Source organism: Gossypium hirsutum, chromosome A09 (assembly GCF_007990345.1).
Source record: "Gossypium hirsutum isolate 1008001.06 chromosome A09, Gossypium_hirsutum_v2.1, whole genome shotgun sequence".
Lineage (NCBI taxonomy): Eukaryota > Viridiplantae > Streptophyta > Magnoliopsida > Malvales > Malvaceae > Gossypium > Gossypium hirsutum.
Window position 1 is genome coordinate 644,887 of NC_053432.1, and position 22,812 is coordinate 667,698.

Below are 22,812 nucleotides of genomic sequence, written 5' to 3' on the forward strand. Positions count from 1 at the left end.
CAATTCTAGTGCCGTAGCTGTTGCGGCTAATCCGGTTCTTCACTCCAAGTTTAAACATGTTGAGCTTGACTTGTTTTTTGTTCGCGAGAAGGTGGCCAGTGGAGACTTGGTTGTTGGTGAGGTTCCCGCTTGTGACCAGGTGGCCGATATTCTTACTAAACCATTATCAGCATCTCTGTTTAGTCGGTTTCGTAGTCTTCTTCGGGTGTTGCCCCTTGAGGAAGTTGGGTGAATGTTATGGGATATAGTAATTGGTTGAGCGGTTATCGGTTGTTAAGAAGTTGTTAACAGCAGTTATAGACTCACTTAAAGTTTACTTCTTCTATATAAGGAAGAGACTCTCTGTTCATAAAAGTCGACTAAGAATTGAATAATACCTTATGTTTTCATTTAATATTTTCTGCAATTTCCTCTTGAAGATTTCTCTGTTTTACTAAGATTCTATCAAACAACCACAATAGCCTGCAACTGGGGGACAAAGTTTGCAGGAGGCAGATTTAACAAGTCAAGCATTGGACTTTGACAGTTTGAATGTGAGGGATGAAGAGAGAAATAAGAAGCCCAAAGTAGTAGAGCACACCGAGACTTTACAACTATCCTGCGACAATGAAGAAATGACTGTAAAGATTTCATTAGTGTTAGCAACCGAAGAAAAGAGCATGTTGATCCGGTGTTTGAAGGTGAACTCAAATTTTTTGTTTGGTTAGTAGCGGATATGCCAAGCCTGGAACCATAGGTGATCGTTCAAAAGTTGAATGTACTTCTAGAGGCAAAAATGGTTAAGCAAAAAAGGAAGAAGTTCGCTCTGCAAGTGGTGGAAACCATGAGACAGGAGGTAGCTAAACTGTTATCGACGGGCTTTATTAAGGAAGTTGAGTATCCAGATTGGGTCTCAATTGTGGCTATGGTGAAGAAAGCAAACGACAAATGGAGAATGTATATTGTCTTCACCAACCTCAACAATGCGTGTCCTAAAGGTAGTTTTCATTTGCCTTCGATTGACCATTTGGTTTATGCCTCTGTAGGTCACAGGTTCATGAGCTTCATGGATGCCTTTTCTGGTTATAACTAGATTTTGTTGGATCATGATAACCAGGGAAAAATAGCTTTCATCACCGAGGAAGGACCTTTCTACTATTAAATCATGCCTTTTGGTCTCAAGAATGTGAGAGCAACTTATCAGATGTTGGTAAATAGGATTTTTAGAGAGCAGATAGGACGCGTACTTGAGGTTTATGTAGATGATTGCTGGTGAAAAGTGGAAAAATAGAGGAACATGTGCGGAACTTATTAGAGGCGTTCGCAGTTTTAAGAGCCTACAACATGAAGTTGAATATAGAAAAGTGTGGCCTGAGTGATGTTGATGTATGGTGGCCTTAACAATAAATTGCTTGATGGGAATTATGTCCGATGTATCGATTGGATTGAAGACTTGGCTCGTGTGCTGGATAAAAAGGCCATTTCTGACTTTATTACCGTCCTATGGAATGTCTGGAATAGTAGAAATAACTATGTTTTTCGTGGAGAGGAGGAAGAAGCCAAATAACTTAGGAGAGAGCTGCGACTTTGAGTCATGACTTCTGCATCTTTAATTTGCTGGAGAAACCTATGCTGCCTAGACCTGTTATGAAGAAAGCGTGAAGGAAACCAATACGAGGGTGGTTAAAATTAATTTTGACGCTGCTATTACTGGAAAAAAGATGAGTTATGGACTTGTGGCCAAGGATCACGATGATTTTGTACTTGGCGGACGGATAGGCATTATGGAGAAAGAAATGCAGATTGAGTGGGCCGAATTGCTAGCGCTTGAAAAAAGTATTAATTTTGCTTGGTCAAAAAGTTGGTCAAAGCTGGATTTTGAAACTGATTGCGTCAGCCTTGTTAATCGTTTTAATAGAAGGAATGCTGATTTAACAACTATGGGCCATCGCATCCAGGATATGTACAAAATGATGGAATCTTTTTGTTGTTTCAATTTTAGTTGGGCTCTTAGGTGTTGTAGTCAAGTAGCAGACTTTCTTTGTACTTGGGCTATGACCAAAAATTGTACCATGGTTTTTAACATGGACTATCCGTCAGATATCCATGATCTTGTTTTAAATTATGCAATAAATTGATGTTGACCCTCGGGTTTTTTTATTAAAAAAAAGAATATTGAAAAGTGTGCTTTCAGTGTGCAGGTTGGTGGATTCTTGGGTTTCATGATCTCAAAAAGGGGAATATAGGTGAACCCGAAAAAGATCCGTGCTATCTTGGAAATGTCTCCTCTACGAACAGTAAATGACATCCAACGCCACAAGTAGAGTAGTAGCGCTCAACAGGTTCATATCCAGAACAGATAAATGCCTCCCTTTCTTCAAGGCCTTGAGAACGTCCTTTTCATTGACTAAAGAGTGTCAAACAGCCTTTGAAGAACTGAAATTGCACCTTACCTCCCCACCGCTTTTGAAGTCGCTGTAGGTGGGAGAAACCCTTTATTTGCATCTTGCTACCTCAGAGGAGATAGCTACGGTAGTATTGGTCAGAGCAGAGAGTGCTTGCCAATTTCTAGTGTACTACATCAGCAAAGTACTCCAGAACGGTGAATTGAGGTATTCAAACATAGAAAAATGTATCTTTGCTTCTATTGTTGCAGCTTACAAACTACGTTTGTACTTCCAAACTCATTCTGTTTTCGTCATGACTAATCAACCTATAAATGACGTATTGTCCAAAGTCGATACCTCAGGAAGGGTGACAAATGGAGCATTGAATTGGCTGAATTTGGAGTGGAGTTCGCCCCGAGAACAGCAATAAAGGGGTAGGTATTAGCTGACTTCATGGTTGAGTGTTCTTTCGAGAAGCTTATTGGCCTAGCAAATAATACAACTTATAACTTGAAATACTAGATAATGAACATTTTATGAAGTTAAATGTGTATGTTATTGACAATTTCATGTGAATATTGGCAAACACCAGTAATTCAATTCGTTATTTATATAATGATACATAATAATGTTTTACTTTATTCTAAGATCTCTTTTCCATTTGTTGTACGCAAATGTCCAACAACATCGCAGAGTATTAAGCTTTGATATCGAGACTGCAGCTAGCACACCAACTAAGAGTGAAGGATCTTGTCATCCATACAAATTCATAATTGGTGGCGAAGCAAATGAATGGTGAGTACGAGGTAAAAGAAGCAGTGTTGAAGAAATATCATTCAGTTGCAACTCAATTGCTCACAGGATTTGATAAAGCACAAATAAAGCAACTACCAATGAGTGATAACACGCATGCAAACACTATCCAAATTAGCTTCCTCTGTTGTTATTGAGCAAAGAGGGAAAATCCTGTTCGAGTACAAGGATGCCCACATCCTCCCGCATCCTTTAGCTCACTCGAACTACACATAACCTCTTCCCACCCGTAAATAGGAAGATAAATATACTTTAGCGCATTCGAACCCACATCCTCCTATTTTGGCTACAATATTGATACTAAATAAGCTAAGACTCAATCAACACTTTTTAAAAAATATTAGATATTATTAAAATATTATAAATTTTTTTATAAAATTATAAAAAAGAATTATAAAAAAGATTATATAAATTATTAAAAAGAAATAAATATCATTAAAAACTTAATTTTTATTGCCCTTTTAAAATTTTATAAATTTTTATCATTTTAATGATTTATATATAATTTTATATAATTTCTAACAAATAATTAAGTCTATATCTATCACACTAGTCATCTCATTTTCATTTTTTTATGTCAACTGTCTCATTAATTATCACATCATCACTTAATAGTTCGGTAGGTGTTTTGACAAAAAATCATATTTTAGAAGCTTAATTAATTGCTAATTTTTTTATTAAATTTGAATTAAAATTTGAATTATTATAAAAGAGTTTTTTTTAATATTTAAGAAAAAAACTATTAAATGGCACCACTTATTAATATTTATTTTCCTCGTGTGAGTTTCTTTGGTAAGTAGAAGTAATGGCAATCTTATCTTCATCCATCGGAAATACCAAAATCCCATTTAACGCCTTTGAGAGATATTGTAACTGCAGCTTTCAGGTCACATGGACAATGGTGCTTGGGTGATGTAACAAACGGTATACTTCACCTGCCAAATGTTGAAAATTTCAAAGCCCTCTACATTGCAATGAAAATGATATAAAGAGTTGCAGACTGGTGAATCTGTCGTATCAATATCAGCTTTGCGCCTAGCGAGTTGGAAGCATAGCCCTTCTTTCCGTGCCTTCAAAATGGAACTACCCATAAAAGCACTGGATTGTAGAGATACCGAAATCCATTACACAATAAAAGCCTTGAACCTTTCCTACTGGTTATCTCGGCGGGTTGATGACTTCAAGTGGTTTTTGTGGAAAGAGGCAACTGCTAGTAAATGCATTTTAAAAAAAGTGAATTGTGAAGCTAGACCTGGTGAAATCTTGGCAATTGCCGGTCCGAGTGGAGCTGGCAAGACAACATTGTTGGAAGTGCTAGCAGGGATGATCCCACTGAGTAGACTTTCCGGTAATGTTCTTGTAAATAACGAAGCAATGGATCCCGGACACTTCCGAAGGGTATCAGGTTATGTCACACAAGACCAACTTCTCTTCCCGCTTCTAACAGTTGAAGAAACACTCATGTATAGCGCTCGTCTCAGGTTGCATGATGGGCAGCAGCACAACAAGGCTGCTTTCAGAGTAAAAGAGTTACTCAAGGAACTTGGACTAGAGGAAGTTGCCAATGTTAGAATTGGTGAGGAATCTAATCGTGGTATTTCAGGTGGACAGAAACGTAGAGTATCAATCGGGGTCGACCTAGTTCATGATCCGACTGTTCTTTTGATTGATGAACCAACATCAGGGTTGGACTCTGCATCTGCCTTTCGTTGTTGAAATCTATGGCTACTAAACAAGGCAAAACAATTGTTTTAACTGTCCATCAACCTGGTTTCCGAATTCTCGAGCTGTTTGATCGAATTTTGTTGTTATCAAATGGAACCGTTATTCATCATGGGACCTTGCGTCTCCTCGAACAACGTCTCCAATTTGCAGGTCATTCCATTCCTTGCCATGTTAATGTTTTGGAGTTTGCCATTGAAGTGACACAAGATTTGGTCGTAAGCACCGAAGAAAGTGAAGATTGTGAAGATATTAGAAGAAATCTTCAATTCAGTAATGTCAAAGAAAACAATATCTGTTATGCCAATCCTCTGTTCATGGAGGTTCTGATATTATGTCAGAGATTTTCTAATAACATATATAGGACAAAACAGCTTTTCATAGCAAGAACAATTCAAGCTCTAGCTGCTGGGATTGTGCTTGGCACAATATTTATGAACGCAGGTAATGGTTCTATGAGATCTAAGCTACAAACTCAAATTGGGTTTTTCGCCTTCAGTCTCACCTTCTTGCTCTCATCCACAACGGAAGGCTTACCAATTTATCTACAAGAGAGAAGAATTTTAATGAAAGAAACCTCAAGGGGAGCTTATAGAGTCTCTTCTTATGTCATATCAAACACAATGGTATTCATGCCTTTCCTGTTATTTGTGGCTCTGCTGTACACCTTCCCTGTATACTGGCTAGTAGGATTGAGGAGGGAAATCAATGCTTTTCTTTACTTCTCATTGGTGGTCTGGTTAGTGGTTCTAATGTCAAATTCATTTGTAGCATGTTTTAGTGCACTTGTTCCAAATTTCATCATGGGAACATCTTTGATCGCCGGCCTCGTAGGATCTTTTTTTCTATTTTCAGGCTATTTCATATCAAAAGAAGATATACCTAAGTATTGGATTTTCATGCACTACTTGAGTTTGTTCAAGTATCCCTTTGAGTGTTTTATGTTAAATGAGTATGGAGGAGAGAAGGGTCAAAAGAGATGCTTGAAGATTGTCGAAGGGCAGTGTTATCTCAATGGTGAAGGGTTTTTGAAGCAGCAAGGTCTCAATGAGTCACAGAAATGGAGTAACATTGTTGTCATGTTGAGTTTCATTGTTGGGTACAGATTTTTAAGCATTTTGCTTTTGAGTTACAGGTCCTGTAGAACAAAATGTTGACTAGCTGCTTCTATCCTGCTTTTCTATTTCACATTATACAAACCCTTTTATCATAATTACCATTAGTTTCATTATGCATACTTGAGTTTAGCTCTTTAAAAGTGCAATAAATGAACAGGACTCACTCAATCCAAGCAGTTGAAATTTCCTATATCAGTTGGTCACAGTTCTATAGTATTAGCTAATAGTGAGAGAGGATGATGGCAGGGTGCAACAGAAAGGGGTGATTATTGCAGGAGAAACCTGTGGGGAAAGAACAATTCTGATGCTGATGTGTTATAAAAAATGGGTCACAATGCAAAAGATATAGTATCAGTGTTGTGTAGGAGAATAGTTGTAGGGCATTATGTGGCAACTATCTTTTTATTCCAATTACATGTGATATGTAGTTAGCAATACTGCATAAAGTGATCAACAACTTGATGTTTTATGGTTGATTTATGGGTTTTATCCATGTATTATGCGAAGAGATCATGCTGTATTTTTTCTCAAGTTCCATACAACCATTCTACTTTTGGTTTCATTAGTCTAGAGGTATTCTTTAGTCGAAGTTAGAATTAAGTATAATATTAATATATTTTATAGTTGTCAAAATCCAGCTCGAAATATGGGTTTAAAATTTTACCAAAATCTATCTAAACTTATAAATTACTAATAGAGGCCCATATTATTTTTTAAAAATTTTAAAATGCATGTTTATATTTATTATAGTTTTATATATATTCATATTTAACTTTTTTAATTTTTATATTATATTATTATAGATTAAATTGTTGTGTTATAAATTATATTATATATAAAAATAATATAACAAATTTAGAAAATGAGCTGGGTTGGACCGGGTCAAGATTAAACCTTGAATTTTCAAGGCCTGAGCCCAACTCATATTTTAAACTAGTCTATTTTTTTTTGTCCAACCCATTTTCGGGCATAATATTTTTGTCAAAATCCTTTCAACCCGTTAACAAATCAAATTATGACTGATGTTAAAAATGAAAAGGTATTTTTAATTCAGACGACAAAAATAAAGATTCTTTCTTGTTTTCATTCTCTTTGAAACAATATATTTGAGTCAATAATTAAGTTTAAATTTAGATTTCAATGTAGTTATTTATAATTATATATTTATGACATGTTTGAGTATCCACTAAACCCATTGAATCTTCCATGCACATTTTTCTTCTTTTAGGATCAAATTTCCCATAAAATTAGCAGCCACTTCTTTTTCTTTCCTTTGGAATTTTTCCTACTTGATTGGACAAATATCCTAAATCAACATTCAACTCAACTCATAGCCCACACCTTTTAAAGATCATTATTTTTTTAAAAAACATTTAATAATTAATAATATAATTTTATAATTTTCTTTTTTTTTCAACAATTTTATAAATTTTCTTGAGGAAAGATATTAATTAATGCTAGTATGGTTCTACCAACAAGTGGTTGGAAGAAGTGAAAGTAAAATTCCTCAAATATTTAGATCAAGTTCAAATTATGGAATCAATATTATTAGAAGGACTTTACCTGAATACCACATCGGCCCAAAGAGTACTTCGTAAAATGAATGAAAAAACCTGTAGTTATACCAAAAGAAAAAAAACCACTACTATGGTTCCTACACATTTTGGATTAAGCTAAACAAAAATAAAACTACGCATTACATCAATATGGCTATGCATCATTGAAGGATATTTAGTAAGTCCTACCACTCTTGATAAACAAATTTTATACCTGCAAGATAAGAGATAGCTAACAATTTAGTCTCTTTTTGACGAGCCAGAGGTCCTCTTCCTGCTTGAGGATATCCATATAGTCTTTGGCGAGTGTTTGTTGGAGCTTGATTAGGAATTCATTGGGATCATTAGCAAGGGCTCTTTGAACACCATTGATACAAGCAAGGATTTTATTCTTTTTGCTAAACACATTGCCAAAACTAATTCGGTTCCAATCCCTCAAGAAACTGGTGAAGTCTCTGATCGTGTTTACAAGAGGGTTGGTTGTGTCATTCCAAAAGTTATCCACAATCCCAGGGAAATCTGGGTGGTCAAGCCACATTCTTTCAAACTTGAACATCCGAGTCCTTCGTTGCCATTGAGGATTAGAAAAAGAGATAAGAAGGGCACAGTGGTCAGATCTGACAGGGTAAATGAATGACTGATGCTTTAGGGAACATGAGTTTCCATTGGTTATTGTCGAAGGCATAATCTAACCTTTCTTGGATAAGTTGACTTAACTCTCTTAGGTTTGAACATGTGAAGCGGCGTCCCTTGAAGCCCAGGTCAAAGAGGTTACAATCATTTAAGCAATCAGCCATTAATCTTCTAGGGGATGAAGGAAGGCCTCCATTTTTATCCTCGATAGTGAGAATATCATTGAAAACCCAGGTGATTAGCCAGGGCATGCTACATTCCTAAGGTTTTCCCAAAAAAATCTACGTTCTCTAAACCTAGGGCTAGCATATACATCAGTAATTAACCAGTGACAGTTGGAGGAGTGTACCTTAACAATTGCATGCAATTCTTGCTCCGTCTTCCAGAGCTCTTCAATTGCTGATTTTATCCATTAATTATCTTCAGTATTTACCTCACAATAGCCTTCATAAACAAGTTCCTCAACAGCTTGAAATACTCTCTTGAATAAATCTGACATATATCTCTAAAAAATAACACTTCAATCACCCAGATAAAAGACTTTCATACTTATCAAACAGCCCTGAGACTTAGTATCTAAGTCGACTCATACTTCTGTTTTGTCAAATATGCCACACTCAAGTGGACCGAATTTAGCTTAACCAAATCTGTACAAGGCCAAACACAATGGCCCAAGAAGTAAAACAGGTTTGTTATAATAGAACATGGAACGAGCAGGTCAAAAACCCCAACAATTAACAAATTTTCCATCATCACTTCTTTCCATCCTTCATACTAAGCAAAACCTTAGTTTGATACAGCTTTTGCGTTGATGTACAAAGTAGTTTAAATTTTGTGCCTGACCCTTGCCATCTTGCCCAAGTTTTGTTACATGAAAAACCGGACATCAAATTCCAGAATTTAGATTTATACAGGGATCTTAACAGTGGCTATTCAAATAAAAGTCATTCAGATGGTCTATTTAAACTTGAATTCTCACTCTCCATGGAGATAATACAAGCAAGCCTATCAGAAACCTGTAATCAATTTAGAAAAATCAATCCTTTTTCCAAAAAGTTATTCAAATTTAAGTGTATAATACTGCATCACATACCTCAGAAAGCTGCTGACTACTCTTCCAATTCCCTTCACGCTCTTGTTTATTCGTAGACGATGAGTCATACCTACACAGTGTGTCAGACAGCTAGTTAAAGACAGCCATATGCATATGATTATAACTTCTAAATTGGAATTGCTTTGCAAGCTGGTTATAAAGACTAAAAATCTAGAATTAGATGAGGATAAATGTTACATGCCCAATTGCAAGGTAGGGGACAAGGATCTCACATAGGCTAGCTTTTGGGGGGTGGTTCTTCAAGGGTCTATATCAATTGGTATTAGAACCAGCCATCATGTTTCTCAGTTGCAATTGTGTGGCAGGTGGTGACGTCGGTAATCCAATATTCGCTTGGGGCTAGATCAAGCTAGCACAAAGCCAGCCCACCTTGTGGGCATTAGGATTGCGGAGTGTGGTAGACTGCTATGTGCCCAAGTATTGGACTTGGATCCCACGAAATTTCATTGTTAGGTTTATGTGGACCTAGGCTCTCCAATCTCAACAGCTAGCTTTTAGGGTGTGGTTTTCCAAAGGACCATATCAATAAATATGACGAAATTTGTATCTACATTTCTTTCATGCAAATGACTCAATTCATACTTACCATTCTCGTGGAATACCAGCTTCATCTCGAGCTGAGTAATTAAATGGCCCTTTCAACTCCAAATTATACTCTTGTAATAACTCTGCACGGTTTCTCAAAGAAATACATAAGATATTGCAAAGCCTGAATGGAATTGAATTTGAACACAAAACCTGTCTTGAAGTGATAAAATGCTACTAAACCTTTAAATGTGGAGCATGGAGCACGATTCATTTTATGACAGATGAACATAAACCAGTATACGCCAACAGCTACATGTGCAATTTCCTCTTCAGCAATCCTAGCGACAATGGTAGATGTCCTGTGATCCCCAAAGCCCACCATTTTTTTGACCAGGCGTGGGCCAGCATCAAGACCCCTAGCCTCCTATATCCGTAAAAACAAGTACTTAAATTTCCAAACCAAACTAAAATAACACAAATTGGAAAATATATGGGTACATCAGAGGAAGGATCAACTGGATGAACTGCAATTTTTACTCTTTTCTAAATTTAGAAACAAATATAATAACACAGATATCAGAATCCTGCAGAGAATGGCTAATGCATTTAAAACAAAATGGTCTGACTAGCACTATGACATTGACTTGCGAAGCATAGCAGAAAAAAGGTTCTATAAACTCAAAAATAATAGCCAAGCTAGATTACTGGACTGGTAATAAAAAACCTAGGTAACTGGAATTTGGAAGCAACTTTTATGCATACGACCTGACATTGAAATGGTTAAATTTAAACTTAAAGGAAGCAAGAGCAATCTTGATTTCAGATGATCAATTTTTTTAAGCTTCAACTTCGACCAAGACTAGATCATAAATGGTTCTTTAGGAAATGTCCTGAATTTGACTTGAGCCTATTAAGGCATTAGATTGGACATGAGAAACTACAGGTGCAAAAACTTGAAAACTGAGTTAATCTAGGTTTATGGAACTTCCAATGAAATGTCCTCAACTATAGTGCTATGAAAATCTCAGACTGGAGTGAAATCTAATCCACCTAAATCACTACTCAAAGATGGGTGCTGTGAAATGTTCAAGTTAGATGAAAAGCAGTAGAATCTGCAGGCTGGGCAATTACATTTTGAGCAATTGCATTTTACAGAGAAAAGAACTCAAGATTTACTTTCATGAAATCATAAAGTACTTTAAGGAAGCTTCTATTTCAAGAATTAAAAGTTGGTCAACAGTAAAAGATCACCTGTACTAATGGGATGGCAGCCATACGTGCAGCAACATTATCTGATGATTTCTCACATTCTCTCCAAAGTAAGTTATGAGCAGGCATATCTCCATAACTAGATAAAGGAAAAAGAAAAAAAAAACAATCACATGGAAGTGCATACGATGAGTGTAAATTAGTTAAGGTGAGCCAATTCATGGCATATTTTGGTTCTTCAAACACAAATGCTAGTTATTTATCATGTGAAAAGACAAGCAGAAATAACATATCTACACTGAAAAGGAAAGGATTGTACATGGAAATAGAGCTTTATTAATGATTAACAAGGTAGAACTAAGTGTAAGAGAATGCATATGTTGATAATAAGTCAAGGGAAAAGAGATTAACGTCGTTTAAACAAGGAAATAGCAAATTAACACACTGCAGAAAGCGAGAACTCTACTTACTTGAAACCAATCTCAGCAAGCCTTTGTGAACACCAAGCAAAATGACGGCTTTCATCATCAGCAACATGAGCAAAGTCAGCAAAGAATTTGTCCCCAAGAATATGATAGAAGGGTGAAAATCGTACAACAGTATCCCATGCCAAATCAATTGCATTTAACTCCACATGAGCCAGGTTGTGAAGCAGATAAGCATTAAGAGGCAGGCCAGAGGTTTTAGGGTCTGGAATCTCCTTTGGAGAAACCTGCATTTCAGGAAAACGACTAAAAATAATCACTTTTCACCTAACAATAGCAACTCCCAAATGAATAATTGATCACAAAGATGAATTACACATTCTATTTATACAGAAACTCCAATTCCATGCGGTATAAGTTTGAATGGGAAACAAACCAATTGAGGGTTAGTAGGGCGAGCAGGTCGAGAAGGAGGCTGGCAGAGCCCAATGGGCAGACCCTCATTGCGCCACCTGGAGAAAGCCAAATGAGAGAGCTTGGATTTAGTAAGGGGGTCACTGGTAGAGAGAACCAGAGAACCAAGCTCTGCGAGAGAGGAACCAAAAGCTTCAAGGGCGACCGGTGTGTTGGGGACTTCAGTGTTGGACAGAGGTTGAGGGCCACTGGTTCCCCAAAATCGGTCCTCGTTCAGTGGGCTCTCTCTCCAGCTTTGGAGACCAGACCAAGGAGAGAATTGCGAAGAAGAAGAAGAAGAAGAAGAAGAAGAAGAAGAAGAAAAGCAAAACCGAAGCTTGGTAAAGTGAAAATGGGTAGGAAGATGTGAGAACCTCAGCTTGGGGGTGAGAAGCACCATGGTTCTGATTTTAAGAAGGAACTGGTATCCTCGTTTCTGAAATTAAGATTGAGATAATTTTGTATCACTTTTAAAATTTTTAACAACATAATTTTATAATTTGTAGATGTTTTAGGTTAATTTATTTATAATAATTATGTAATTAGATTTTTACCAAAAATTACATCATATTTTCTTCTAAGTAATATATTTGCTTGCTTAAAAAAACAAATGTAAATTAAAATAATATTTACTTCATTGTATTTATTATTAAAACTTCACTCTAAAAATGGAAATCATTCTAAATATAACTATAAAAAGAATTATGTTAAGATTGATATATGATTTTAGAACAAGACATATATAGTCCATATACTAGTTCTCATTAGTGCATAGTGAATGCATTTGGTCTTCTAGGGAAGAGTTGGGGACGATGGATGCCAACAAATTATTCTTTTTTTGTGCAATCAAGTGGTTTGAGTATTCATCCAAACAGCAAAGTGAGCATGCTTGAAGGAATCCTTGAAATGCCTGTGTCCACAACCATTTATGAGCGATGGACTCTCATTGCTTTGCTACGGACCACAAAGGTATGCATCAATTCCCGCACAATTCAAGATGCAGGTGTGGAACTGACTCACCAAAAATTTATGGTGGAAGGGGAGGCTATTAAAGTTATCACATCACAGGCTTAACATGTCTAATATTGGGCCATCGTTTAGCAAGAATGTTCCAATCCTGTGTTTTCCAACATGGCAATCAAACTGCTGGCCAAGCATGTTTCTTCTTATAATGAGGATGTTTACTGGATGCAAAATTATCCACAAATCTGTAATCATTATTTCTTAAGTAATGAAATGCATGTTTTCTTCAACCAAAACAATATCCAATAATTCACTTATACTTGTCGCCAAAAATCTTTATATATATATATTTTAAGGATAAATTTTCCTTGTGGAAATAAAGTGCAACATAGAATACGAGGTAAAACCATTGTAGAGTTAAGAGTTAAACTTGGACATCTTTGTATTAAGAGATAGATTGCATTTATTTTTCTACAAAAAAAATAGATAAATTAGTCTTTATATGTTAAATGAAAGAGCAAATTGATCATTCTGTTAATAGTTAATATATATAAAGATACTTGAACTTGATAACTTATACATACTTCTTATTTGAGCCTTTATTGAACCTAGCTGGTTCCTAAACTTGGCAATAGTAAACCAAGTTGGTACCTTTTTTAGTACCTCACTAACACCATTAAATATGTTGACATGGTGCTATTGTGGCACTAAAAACCAATTGTATGGTGACACGTGGTAGTCTTATATTTTGACATGTGGCAAAAAGACGTATTTTTAAAAATAAACTTTAAATATTTTATTTTTAAATTAAACCTTGTGTCAAAATATAAGGCTGACACGTTTTATCATTCTATTAGTCGACAGTGTCATGTTAGAATATTTAACGGTGTTAGTCAAATACCTAAAAAAAAGAAATAAATTAACTTACAGTTATCAAGTTTAGGTACTGATTAGGTTCAAAAAAAATTTAGGTAGCAGGTAAGCATAATAGTTGTCTAGGTACCTTTATATATATATATTAACTCTTCTGTTAAATATTATATCAATTTATACATTTAAAAATTAGTCTTTATATGTTAGAATGTGGTACATGTGAGACACCACTTTTACTTGTCTGGTTATTCTGTCAATAATACTAGTTTTTAACAATAAAAATTAATAAATTTTTTAACATAAAATATTAATTTACTTTTTTATCCAAAACATAATAACTATTTTTTTTTAAATAAAAAAATCGAACTACTAAAGGACCTCCATAATACAAAATCAATTAAGTACAATAGACTTTTTTGAGTTCAAACCAAAATAGGCCCAAGTCCAATGTTGCCATATGTACGGAACTTAAAATAAATCATCCTACACGTTTTTCTTAAAAAAAAAAAAGAAATTTTAATAGATAATGAGATTAATTAAGATAAAATTGTAGTGATAATATTAAAAATTATAGTGATTAATTAAAATTAGTTGTGAGATGTATTTATGGTAATGAATATATGATAATTTATTTGTAATGGTTTTTTTTAAGTCTGGGAATGCGAGCTTCATTTATCTCATTACTAGGAGGTTCCCAGCCAATTTAATAAAACAACTTTCTATATCTTCTCATTCATCAGCATTATAAAGACATATGTGCTTTTTAGTAGGTATAATTCCAACCATCAAGTATAGTTAACTTAGCAATTCAACTTCCTTCCATGATTCGACATCTAACTACCGAATTTCATTGAATACAAATTATAATTGTTCATGCTACTAAGTAGTTTTTTGTTTAGTTGTAGCTTATAACAAACAACTATAATAGAAATATTAAATAATGAACATAAACAAATGTTTATACAATTTAGATTTAATTCAAAACGTGATTTAAATTCAACCAATCTCTCACACACACATTGTAGCTTCAGTTGCAGTATCTCATTATAAAATGACATCGAAATTTGCTAAAGGTAATATAAGCAAATTTGTTGCCTAATGAGATGAGTTGCAACTGAGTTTGCAATAAATTGCACCAACATTCTTAATTAAGATATTTAATGACATTAAAAGAAAAATAAAATTTAGTTTTAATTATCGATACTAATGGATGAAATTTGATGGTACAAATTAATGCAAGTGCATTTCATAACACAGTAACATTTTGTAGCGGTACTTTATTTCCTTTGCTAAAAAAGATAAAAAATTAATTCTTATACGTTAGATCAAAGAGCAAAGTAATCTTTCCGATAGAAATTTCATCCATTTCTACTTTTAAAAATTGGTCATTGTAAGTTAGCATGAGGTACACGTGACACATCGTGTTTAACTGTCTGGTTATTTAGTCAATTATACCAATTTTTAACAGTAGAATGGATTGAATTTTTAATAAAAAAGAACAATTTGCTCTTTAATCCAACGTATATAAACTAATTTACAGGAGCAAATCAGAAATGGTGCTGCGGATCTGGTCCACCTGGTGAAACTCTATCAGAAATTGTTTTCATAACGTTTAAGTTGGTGAAGATCAAAACCTAAGCTGTGCATGTGTGTCTCCGGTATCTTGAGAATACGTGCGTCGCAACTCATGTGGAGCATGAAGAACAAGATAAGAAATGCGATGGAAGTTGAGGCAAGAGTCGAGGATTTAGGCATATTGTAGTAGCGGAGGAAGGTAAGGAATTGGCAAGCGGATGATAGTGCATGGGTGCGACATTTCCAATTTATATAAGTTGTAAGTTTTATTAAGAAAAAATTGATGCCATGGTAGTGGTTTAGTGGGGAGAAAATGAGGCTGACAAAATACTCCAAACCAACAACACAGAGAGATGATTTTATGTCTTGGATTCTTGATATGGGGTTTTGCTTAGTCATTCACTTGTTGTTTTGTGTCAAAACACATGTTCATTGATTGATGAATTAATATTATAATCAATAAACATAAAACTTCACCATTGTCATTTCTTCTTTAATGCTAACATGGGATGAGTGTCAGTCCACATGGGTTTTGAGCAAAACAAGCAACTCCCACTTTGTTTCAATATTTTATAAATGACCGTTTTGTTGCATTCCTAAACTTTTCAAAAGATGGTTGGACCGTTCCACAATTATACAAAACATCAATATTCTCTTTCGGTTATTGTCTATAGCTCTTATCTTAGCTAGATCCCATTTAAAATATTATTTAGGCCTTTCCCATATGCTATTATCGATATCTTTTTTTTTTTTTAAGAAAACAAGAGGTAGGATTGTTTGAAGAAGGGTGTTACCCCATTTGTATTTCTTTTTTATTATTTAATGATAATTTTGATATATTTTTAATTAAGTTCACGGTTCAAGTTAAAAAAATTATGTAAATTATATATTAATAACATAGAAAAAATTGTTAAATTGTTATTAAATAATTAGAAAGTGATACAAGATGATGCGAAGTCAACCTTATTTCATGCAATATTTTCTCTGTGTGAAATATAAATTATATTAGGATGAATAATATGCACTCTTTAATCTTAGATTAACTAGTTATATATTTGTGTGATGCACAATTTAATTATTTTAGACATTTTATGAGTAATATCATAAATAAAATGTACAGAATATTATAGGGCATAATTTTTATTATTTTGATTTGAAATGGTTCTTTTTGCCATTTTAATTTTAATTTTAATTTGTAAATATCTTTTATGATTTTAATTAATTATTAATCAAGTTCTATTTTAGATAGAATTTTTTTTAAAACTGTTGTACTAACTAAAGCCGCAGTTAGGAGAAATGTAACATCTTTTAAGAGATGCTATCGAAACATATACATAAAGAAAAGCTAAGAATACGTAAGAATTTTAAACTTTAAATCACTAAATAAAATCATTAAAACATGTTTGAAGTCACTTTTAAGAGTTTAGAAACATCTTTAAAATCATTTTGAATCATTTCAAGGAGTTTCTGACGTACTTAAATCATGAATTGAGGTTATAGAGGGTTTAAAGAGTCAAAAATAAAACTAAATAGGTGCAAACCTACATGTATTGAGACATTGGCTCTTATGTCTCAAGACTTTGGTCCTTATGTCACGAGACATGACCTTAGTTACTGTCGAATTTTAGTTTCGATGTTTTATATCTTGAGACAGGGTTTATGTCTCGAGACACTAGACCCTTGGTGCAAAAATTAAGCCTAAAAACATGCAAGTCTGGAGACATAGATTCCATGTCACGAGACTTAAGGCAAGGAACTTTAAAATCAAATTGAAAACACACTAAAACCATTCCAAAACATTTCATTAACATACAAGTACAAAGTAAGACGAAAGGTTGCTTAAAAACATTGAAAATTCCTTCTTAACTAAATCCAATCATAGAAATTTCTACCTCAAAAGAATTCTTAATGATTTTGGAGACATTTTGAACACTTCAATTTATATTCATAGTCATCAAAAGAAGAGTAGGTATGCATACCCACAAGTAATCAAAAGAAGATAGAGTAGAGGAACATCAAGTAACCCTTCCAAGCTCATTCATAAATAACATTCAAAACAAGTTTAATCTTAAAATAATTAAGAAAGAAATATTCAAACACTTTACGTTTAAAAGTATCATTTATGCCTCCAAACTCAATGGATCAAAAATGAATTTTCCAAGTACTATATAGCATATGAGACTAACATATTTATACATGAAGACACCCTAAGTACATGCCTCAAGTTACAAATATGCTACTTTCGTACTCTTGGTTGTCTTGTTGATAATGTGGTGTTCGAGTTGAGTCAGGCTTCAAGAATCCAAAAGCCGATAAGCTATGTGCAAAGACAACAGGGCGTAAGCATAAAATGATTAGCAAGCTCAAATGGAATTAATTTACTTACCTTGCCTTGAAATGAGATGAGCATACCAAATACAATAGAACATTAACATTAGTAACTTTAAACATGTATAAGACATACACATGGCAAGTTAAGTATAGAATAACAATTATACAAATCATAATCCATATTACACATGTGATATAATACATCTATTTACCATAATTTAAAGCACATTGCATAGTATCTATCATGACAATGCAAATACATGTAGTGATAATGACTATTCATTAAAGTTCATACTTCAATATATTCTTATTTATTTTCATTAGTCAATTTCTTATTCATATCAACTATTTCGCCCAATGTAACATTAGTAAAATGGACTTGGACATACGGGAAACCACCGCCACACCAAAGGCTCATGAGAGCGTAAAACTACACCACACCAAAGGCACATAAGTGTAAGGCCTGAAGGCAATATAAAACGCACATAAGTACGAAACGTCCACCATACCAAAGTAGTCTTCAAAGAGATGGTGTATATCCAATGGTGCGCAATAATGCACAATCAACAAATGAAAGGGTAAGACTCCAACTTCATATCAAGCTCATACAAAAATACACATATAACCCTAATTGGCGTGCCAACCATATTCTAACATTTCTACCAAGTTTACATGGGCACATTTAACAAATGAGTATTTATTTTCATTTCATACTTATCCATATGCTATAAAATCCATACCATAACCGTATTTGACTTATGATTTCCATGTCACATGGTTAAATCAATTTCTATATCTAGGATCAATTTGTAAATTTCAATATGCCTTCTCATGATCACATTTCATGCTTAAATGTAACAATACACACGCGTTACCCATTTCATCTAACTTATTAAACTTTACTTAAAGCATATAACCGTATTCAAATACTTCCTTTGTAACACCTCACACCTGACCCATTTGTTGGATCCGGCTATAGCATGTCACAAATGGACCAGGTTCACCTATACTTAAGTTGGCTAACTTAGCTGCTATAAAATAACCTAAAAATAAAACTATCTAATAATGAAATTAAAAATAATAATTCTTACAACTAAGGCCTTAAGCCACTGAATGTTTAATCCCTCAAATTATATCTATCTTTAATCAGATTGTTTGTTTACAATGAGACCCTTAATGTTTTTAACTTAGGGTTATCTAATTCAGAACCCAAACCCTAAGGACGTCGTTTGGTTACTCCAAAATTTATCCTAAGGCAAAGCCTTCATTGATACCCCTTCTTATGTGCATGACTTGATCCATCAACGATCCTTGATCTCCATTGCATTTGGCTTGGTCCCTCCTCGAAGTCCTCGATCATCCTCACAAATCCTGCAAACATCAGCTACACTGTTGTAAGTTCAAATAAACTTAGTGAGTTCCTTTACTACACCATAAATAAACCCTATTGCATAAGGGTAACAAATGTAAAATAAACTTAAACGTATATTAACTCATTGGTCACTCAAGGCGGTTGTTTTTTATTAGGATAGTGGACTCCACCTGATCCTCTGAGCTACTCAGCTCGCTGGAGATCTTCCTTTGGTCGACATTTCTATAACACCTTAAACCCGGCCTAGGCATCTAGTCTAAGTCCGAAAGGTTACATTAACGTCATCAAGAAAACAAACTTTCATAAAAATAGATAGATTCATTATTAAATCATAAAACCCATTAAATCCAGCAATGATTCAAAAGTCTTAAAATACTCATAGCACTAAGAAATACTATAACTACATGACATTTAGATAATATAATAAGAATTTAGATTGGCCGAACTTCCCCTTCGCCGACCCGATCAAGCTTGTGATTTACCTAAAATTCAGTTAACCACAAAAATGAGTGGAGAATTCAATGTATAATCAATATAGATTCGATTAAAAGCATAATTTTAATAAAAGGCTCTCAAATCCCAAATTCCAATCAAAAGTAGATAACATTACGTACAAAATTAATGGAAGAACTATATAACAGAATAGTTCCAGTTTAGATACAGAACATATAAAAAACATATGCAATTATTCCCACCCCTATCTGTTACACACCATCTCCGACCATCCCAACACATCATTAAGGGCATTCAATACTCATCCAACCTTACACACCATATAGTGTCAGTCCGACACATTTAGTAAAATGTAGTCTAGCTGCCAGATCATATTGTGCCAAATGCCAAGTTCACATATAAATCGTGGCTTAGCCACTGAATTAGAGTAGATTTCTCCCTTCTTTACTTAATTCCCAACCCATGCAAATGCAGATTATAGATATCAACAATATGTGTTCAGTCATTCTGGTTCAACTCATAAATAGATAATATAGGTCAGTACCATTAACAGTTATCACAATACATATACATTTATATAATTCATATCTTAGTCTCAGGGTATCAGATAGTACTCATATAATCTAATTTTGATCATAAATACATTATGGAGGCCAGTGCCCGTGTTAGACGACATTCATAGCCTCAAAATCAAGTTCAGATTCAATTTACACGCCATACGGCCTAACACACGGCCGTGTCGTCTACTAGTATGGTTCAAAATTGTAAACAGTGAGTTACATGGCCTAGACATACGCCCGTGTCTCTAGCTCGTGTGGTATTTAAAAATGATAGTGAGTCACACGGCCTAGGCGCACGCCTATGTCCCTGGGCCGTGTAGTCCCTATATGGTGAACAGTGAGTTACACAGCCTAGACACACGCCCGTGTCCTTGGCCCGTGTGAACAATACACTAACATGGCCATACACGATCTGGACACACGCTTGTGTCCCTTGCCCGTGTGGCTTGTATTTGATGAACAATGAGTTACACGGCCAACCACACGGCTTGACACACGGCCATGTGGGGTCGACAACCATGTTTTTCGACATCCAAAGTTCACAAAAACTCAAGTTTTCGGTACGCCCTTGCAATAGTTTCGGAGTAGGAACAACGTAAAAGGATTCCAGAACCTATAATGACCAACCAATAGTCAATGAAAAAATTATTCTCAATTTTTTGCTAAGATCAACATATCACCAAAATTATGTCAAAAGTTTCAACACAACCCCATCTCGAATTCGCATACTTACCTTGCACATAACAAAGGAAAACTGAACTAATGCGATGGATGAGCGTCTCCCATAAGATCTTCGCCTAAAAAGGTAACTGAAAGAACCCTTAAACTGAGAATTCAATTAAAACAAGAAAAATCCTATTTCGACAGAATGAACGACAACAAGATGAAAGCTTGCAGAAACAGAAGGAGATAACGACAAAACTTACACAACAGTTGTACAATTGACGCAACGAGCAACGAAAGAATTCCCGGTTAACGTAGTAACGATTACAGAAGCGAGTAAAAAGATAAAAGAGAAAAGGAAAAAAACAAGAAAAATAAGAAGGAAACAAGAGAGGAGCGATGGAATTAATTCAAAATACATTAAGTTAACCGCTAACCAGACTTTTAGCGTTTAGTAAAAATATATTACCCCATTGCATTCTCAAAGATTCAAACATAGGGCCAAATAGAACACAGATGCTTAACCATTGAACCAGCAAGCTCATTATTAACATAAGTCTACACTGAATTAACTTAATTATGCAATTCTAAAATTAGGGTTGCTTAGAATAAAATAGCAAAATTCTAAAGATTTGACTTAAACTCTTGACCTCGTGCACATAAGCAGAACACATAACCACAAATACAAAAACTTAACTATGACAAGATCTAACATTCAAACAATCAAATTTTTGGGGCATTACACTTTCCTCTTGACAGTAAATCTAGACACCTCACCAAATCGGCGATTCCTATCCTTCCACCTTGTCTTCCTTCCCTACTCTTTCCCCTTACTCGAGGTGTTTATTGACCTTTAATTGTCTTGGAGATATGCCAGTTTACCAATAGACATATCTAATCCTCGTCTTGCCCAAGGGTTCTTAGAGCATACCTTCCTTGGTGGACTTCCATGGTTGAACCAATCCTTTGGCGGAGTCTCTCTTTCCATTCAATAGCACCTAAGGACTTATTGACATTTCTGTGTTGTGCTGATCTCCAGCAGTCCTCGCCACTCTAGCAAACCCATTCTCATTCCTCATTGTTCGCAGTGGGGAATTACTTCTAGTAATCCACCCCATACACTAGTCTTTACTTAGAGACTCTCCTATCCCTTAAGTGAAGATCGCTCTGTCTAGCTAAACTAGCATTTATCATTCCTACGACTATATGAGCTTTCCTTTCCACTTGCTCGCTTTCTCCCTACAGAGTTATCCTTGTGGCAATACAACCACAATAGACTTTTCTCCAAGAGGAATGGTTCGAATAGATATTTTGTCCCCTAAAAAGAATCCTTATCCTGGAAGGACACTTCTCCATTCTCCCACGAGATTTGCTTCTCGTGTACAACTTTATTGAGTTCTCCCTTATTTTAGATCATTGCTTGTGATCCTTGGATAATTTCCCTTTCTTATATTTCCAAAACTAGGCCAGCTCTTGCACGACCTATCTTCCTCTAATTCTTATTGGGTCTTCGCCCACGCCACATCGGCTTCCATGTCTATCCTTTCCATTTCCATCACTTTGGCGGATTCCTTCATATCTGCTTACCATTGCTTATCATTTCTTTTAATATTTTTGAGGTTCATGACTATTCCTCTCAATAATATTATCCTCACAATTTAAATGTTATATTTGAAAATAATCATTTAAAATTTATAAATGTGATGAGAAATAGCATATTGGTATTAGTGGGAAAGAAATGATATTAGAGAGGATAAAATGGTGTGTATAAATATAATAATGGCACTAGGATTAGAACCCCATCCGACAATGACACCGACTCTTAAAGGCTTTTTGTCATTTATATAACTGAAAAGCCTTTTTGTCACTATACCAAAAACAGTAATGAAGACGGAAATTTAATGGAAATCATATGCAAGGTCTACAATAACTACGGTGTTGTCCTTTTCTTCTTTCTTTTAATCATCATCTCTAGATTAAGCAGTTGAAGATGGACACTTCACCTTTGACTCTAAACTTTCTTTTTTTACTTGTTTTTCTTTTAATGATGGAACCGCAAATTTTAAATTTAAATCATTGTACAGA

The 22,812-nt window shown here is 34.7% G+C and overlaps 1 protein-coding gene and 1 pseudogene across 1 annotated transcript; one reads left to right on the top strand and one right to left on the bottom strand.

Moving 5' to 3' along the window:
- Nucleotides 1-848: 848 nt before the first annotated feature.
- Nucleotides 849-6,094, top strand: LOC107888456 (ABC transporter G family member 10-like; annotated as a pseudogene).
- Nucleotides 6,095-8,942: 2,848 nt separating this feature from the next.
- LOC107888455 (uncharacterized protein HI_0077) lies at nt 8,943-12,398 on the bottom strand. The gene is made up of 7 exons (XM_016812565.2): nt 11,921-12,398; nt 11,530-11,771; nt 11,102-11,198; nt 10,091-10,274; nt 9,909-9,990; nt 9,302-9,371; nt 8,943-9,224 (listed from the first exon to the last, which is right to left on the bottom strand). The coding sequence occupies exons 1-7, from the start codon at nt 12,335-12,337 to the stop codon at nt 9,153-9,155; spliced, it is 1,164 nt and encodes a 387-aa protein (XP_016668054.1). The 5' UTR covers nt 12,338-12,398; the 3' UTR covers nt 8,943-9,152.
- Between the last annotated feature and the right edge of the window lie 10,414 nt (nt 12,399-22,812).

Bases quoted from the DNA above. Each gene is read 5' to 3' on its own strand.
- LOC107888455 (XM_016812565.2), bottom strand. From the start codon at position 12,337: ATGGTGCTTCTCACCCCCAAGCTGAGGTTCTCACATCTTCCTACCCAT. The intron at 9,991-10,090 runs GTTTAGTAGCAT...GAAACCGTGCAG, and splicing joins TCCATGCTCCACATTTAAAG to AGTTATTACAAGAGTATAAT. The intron at 9,225-9,301 runs GTATGTGATGCA...AATTGATTACAG, and splicing joins GTAGTCAGCAGCTTTCTGAG to GTTTCTGATAGGCTTGCTTG.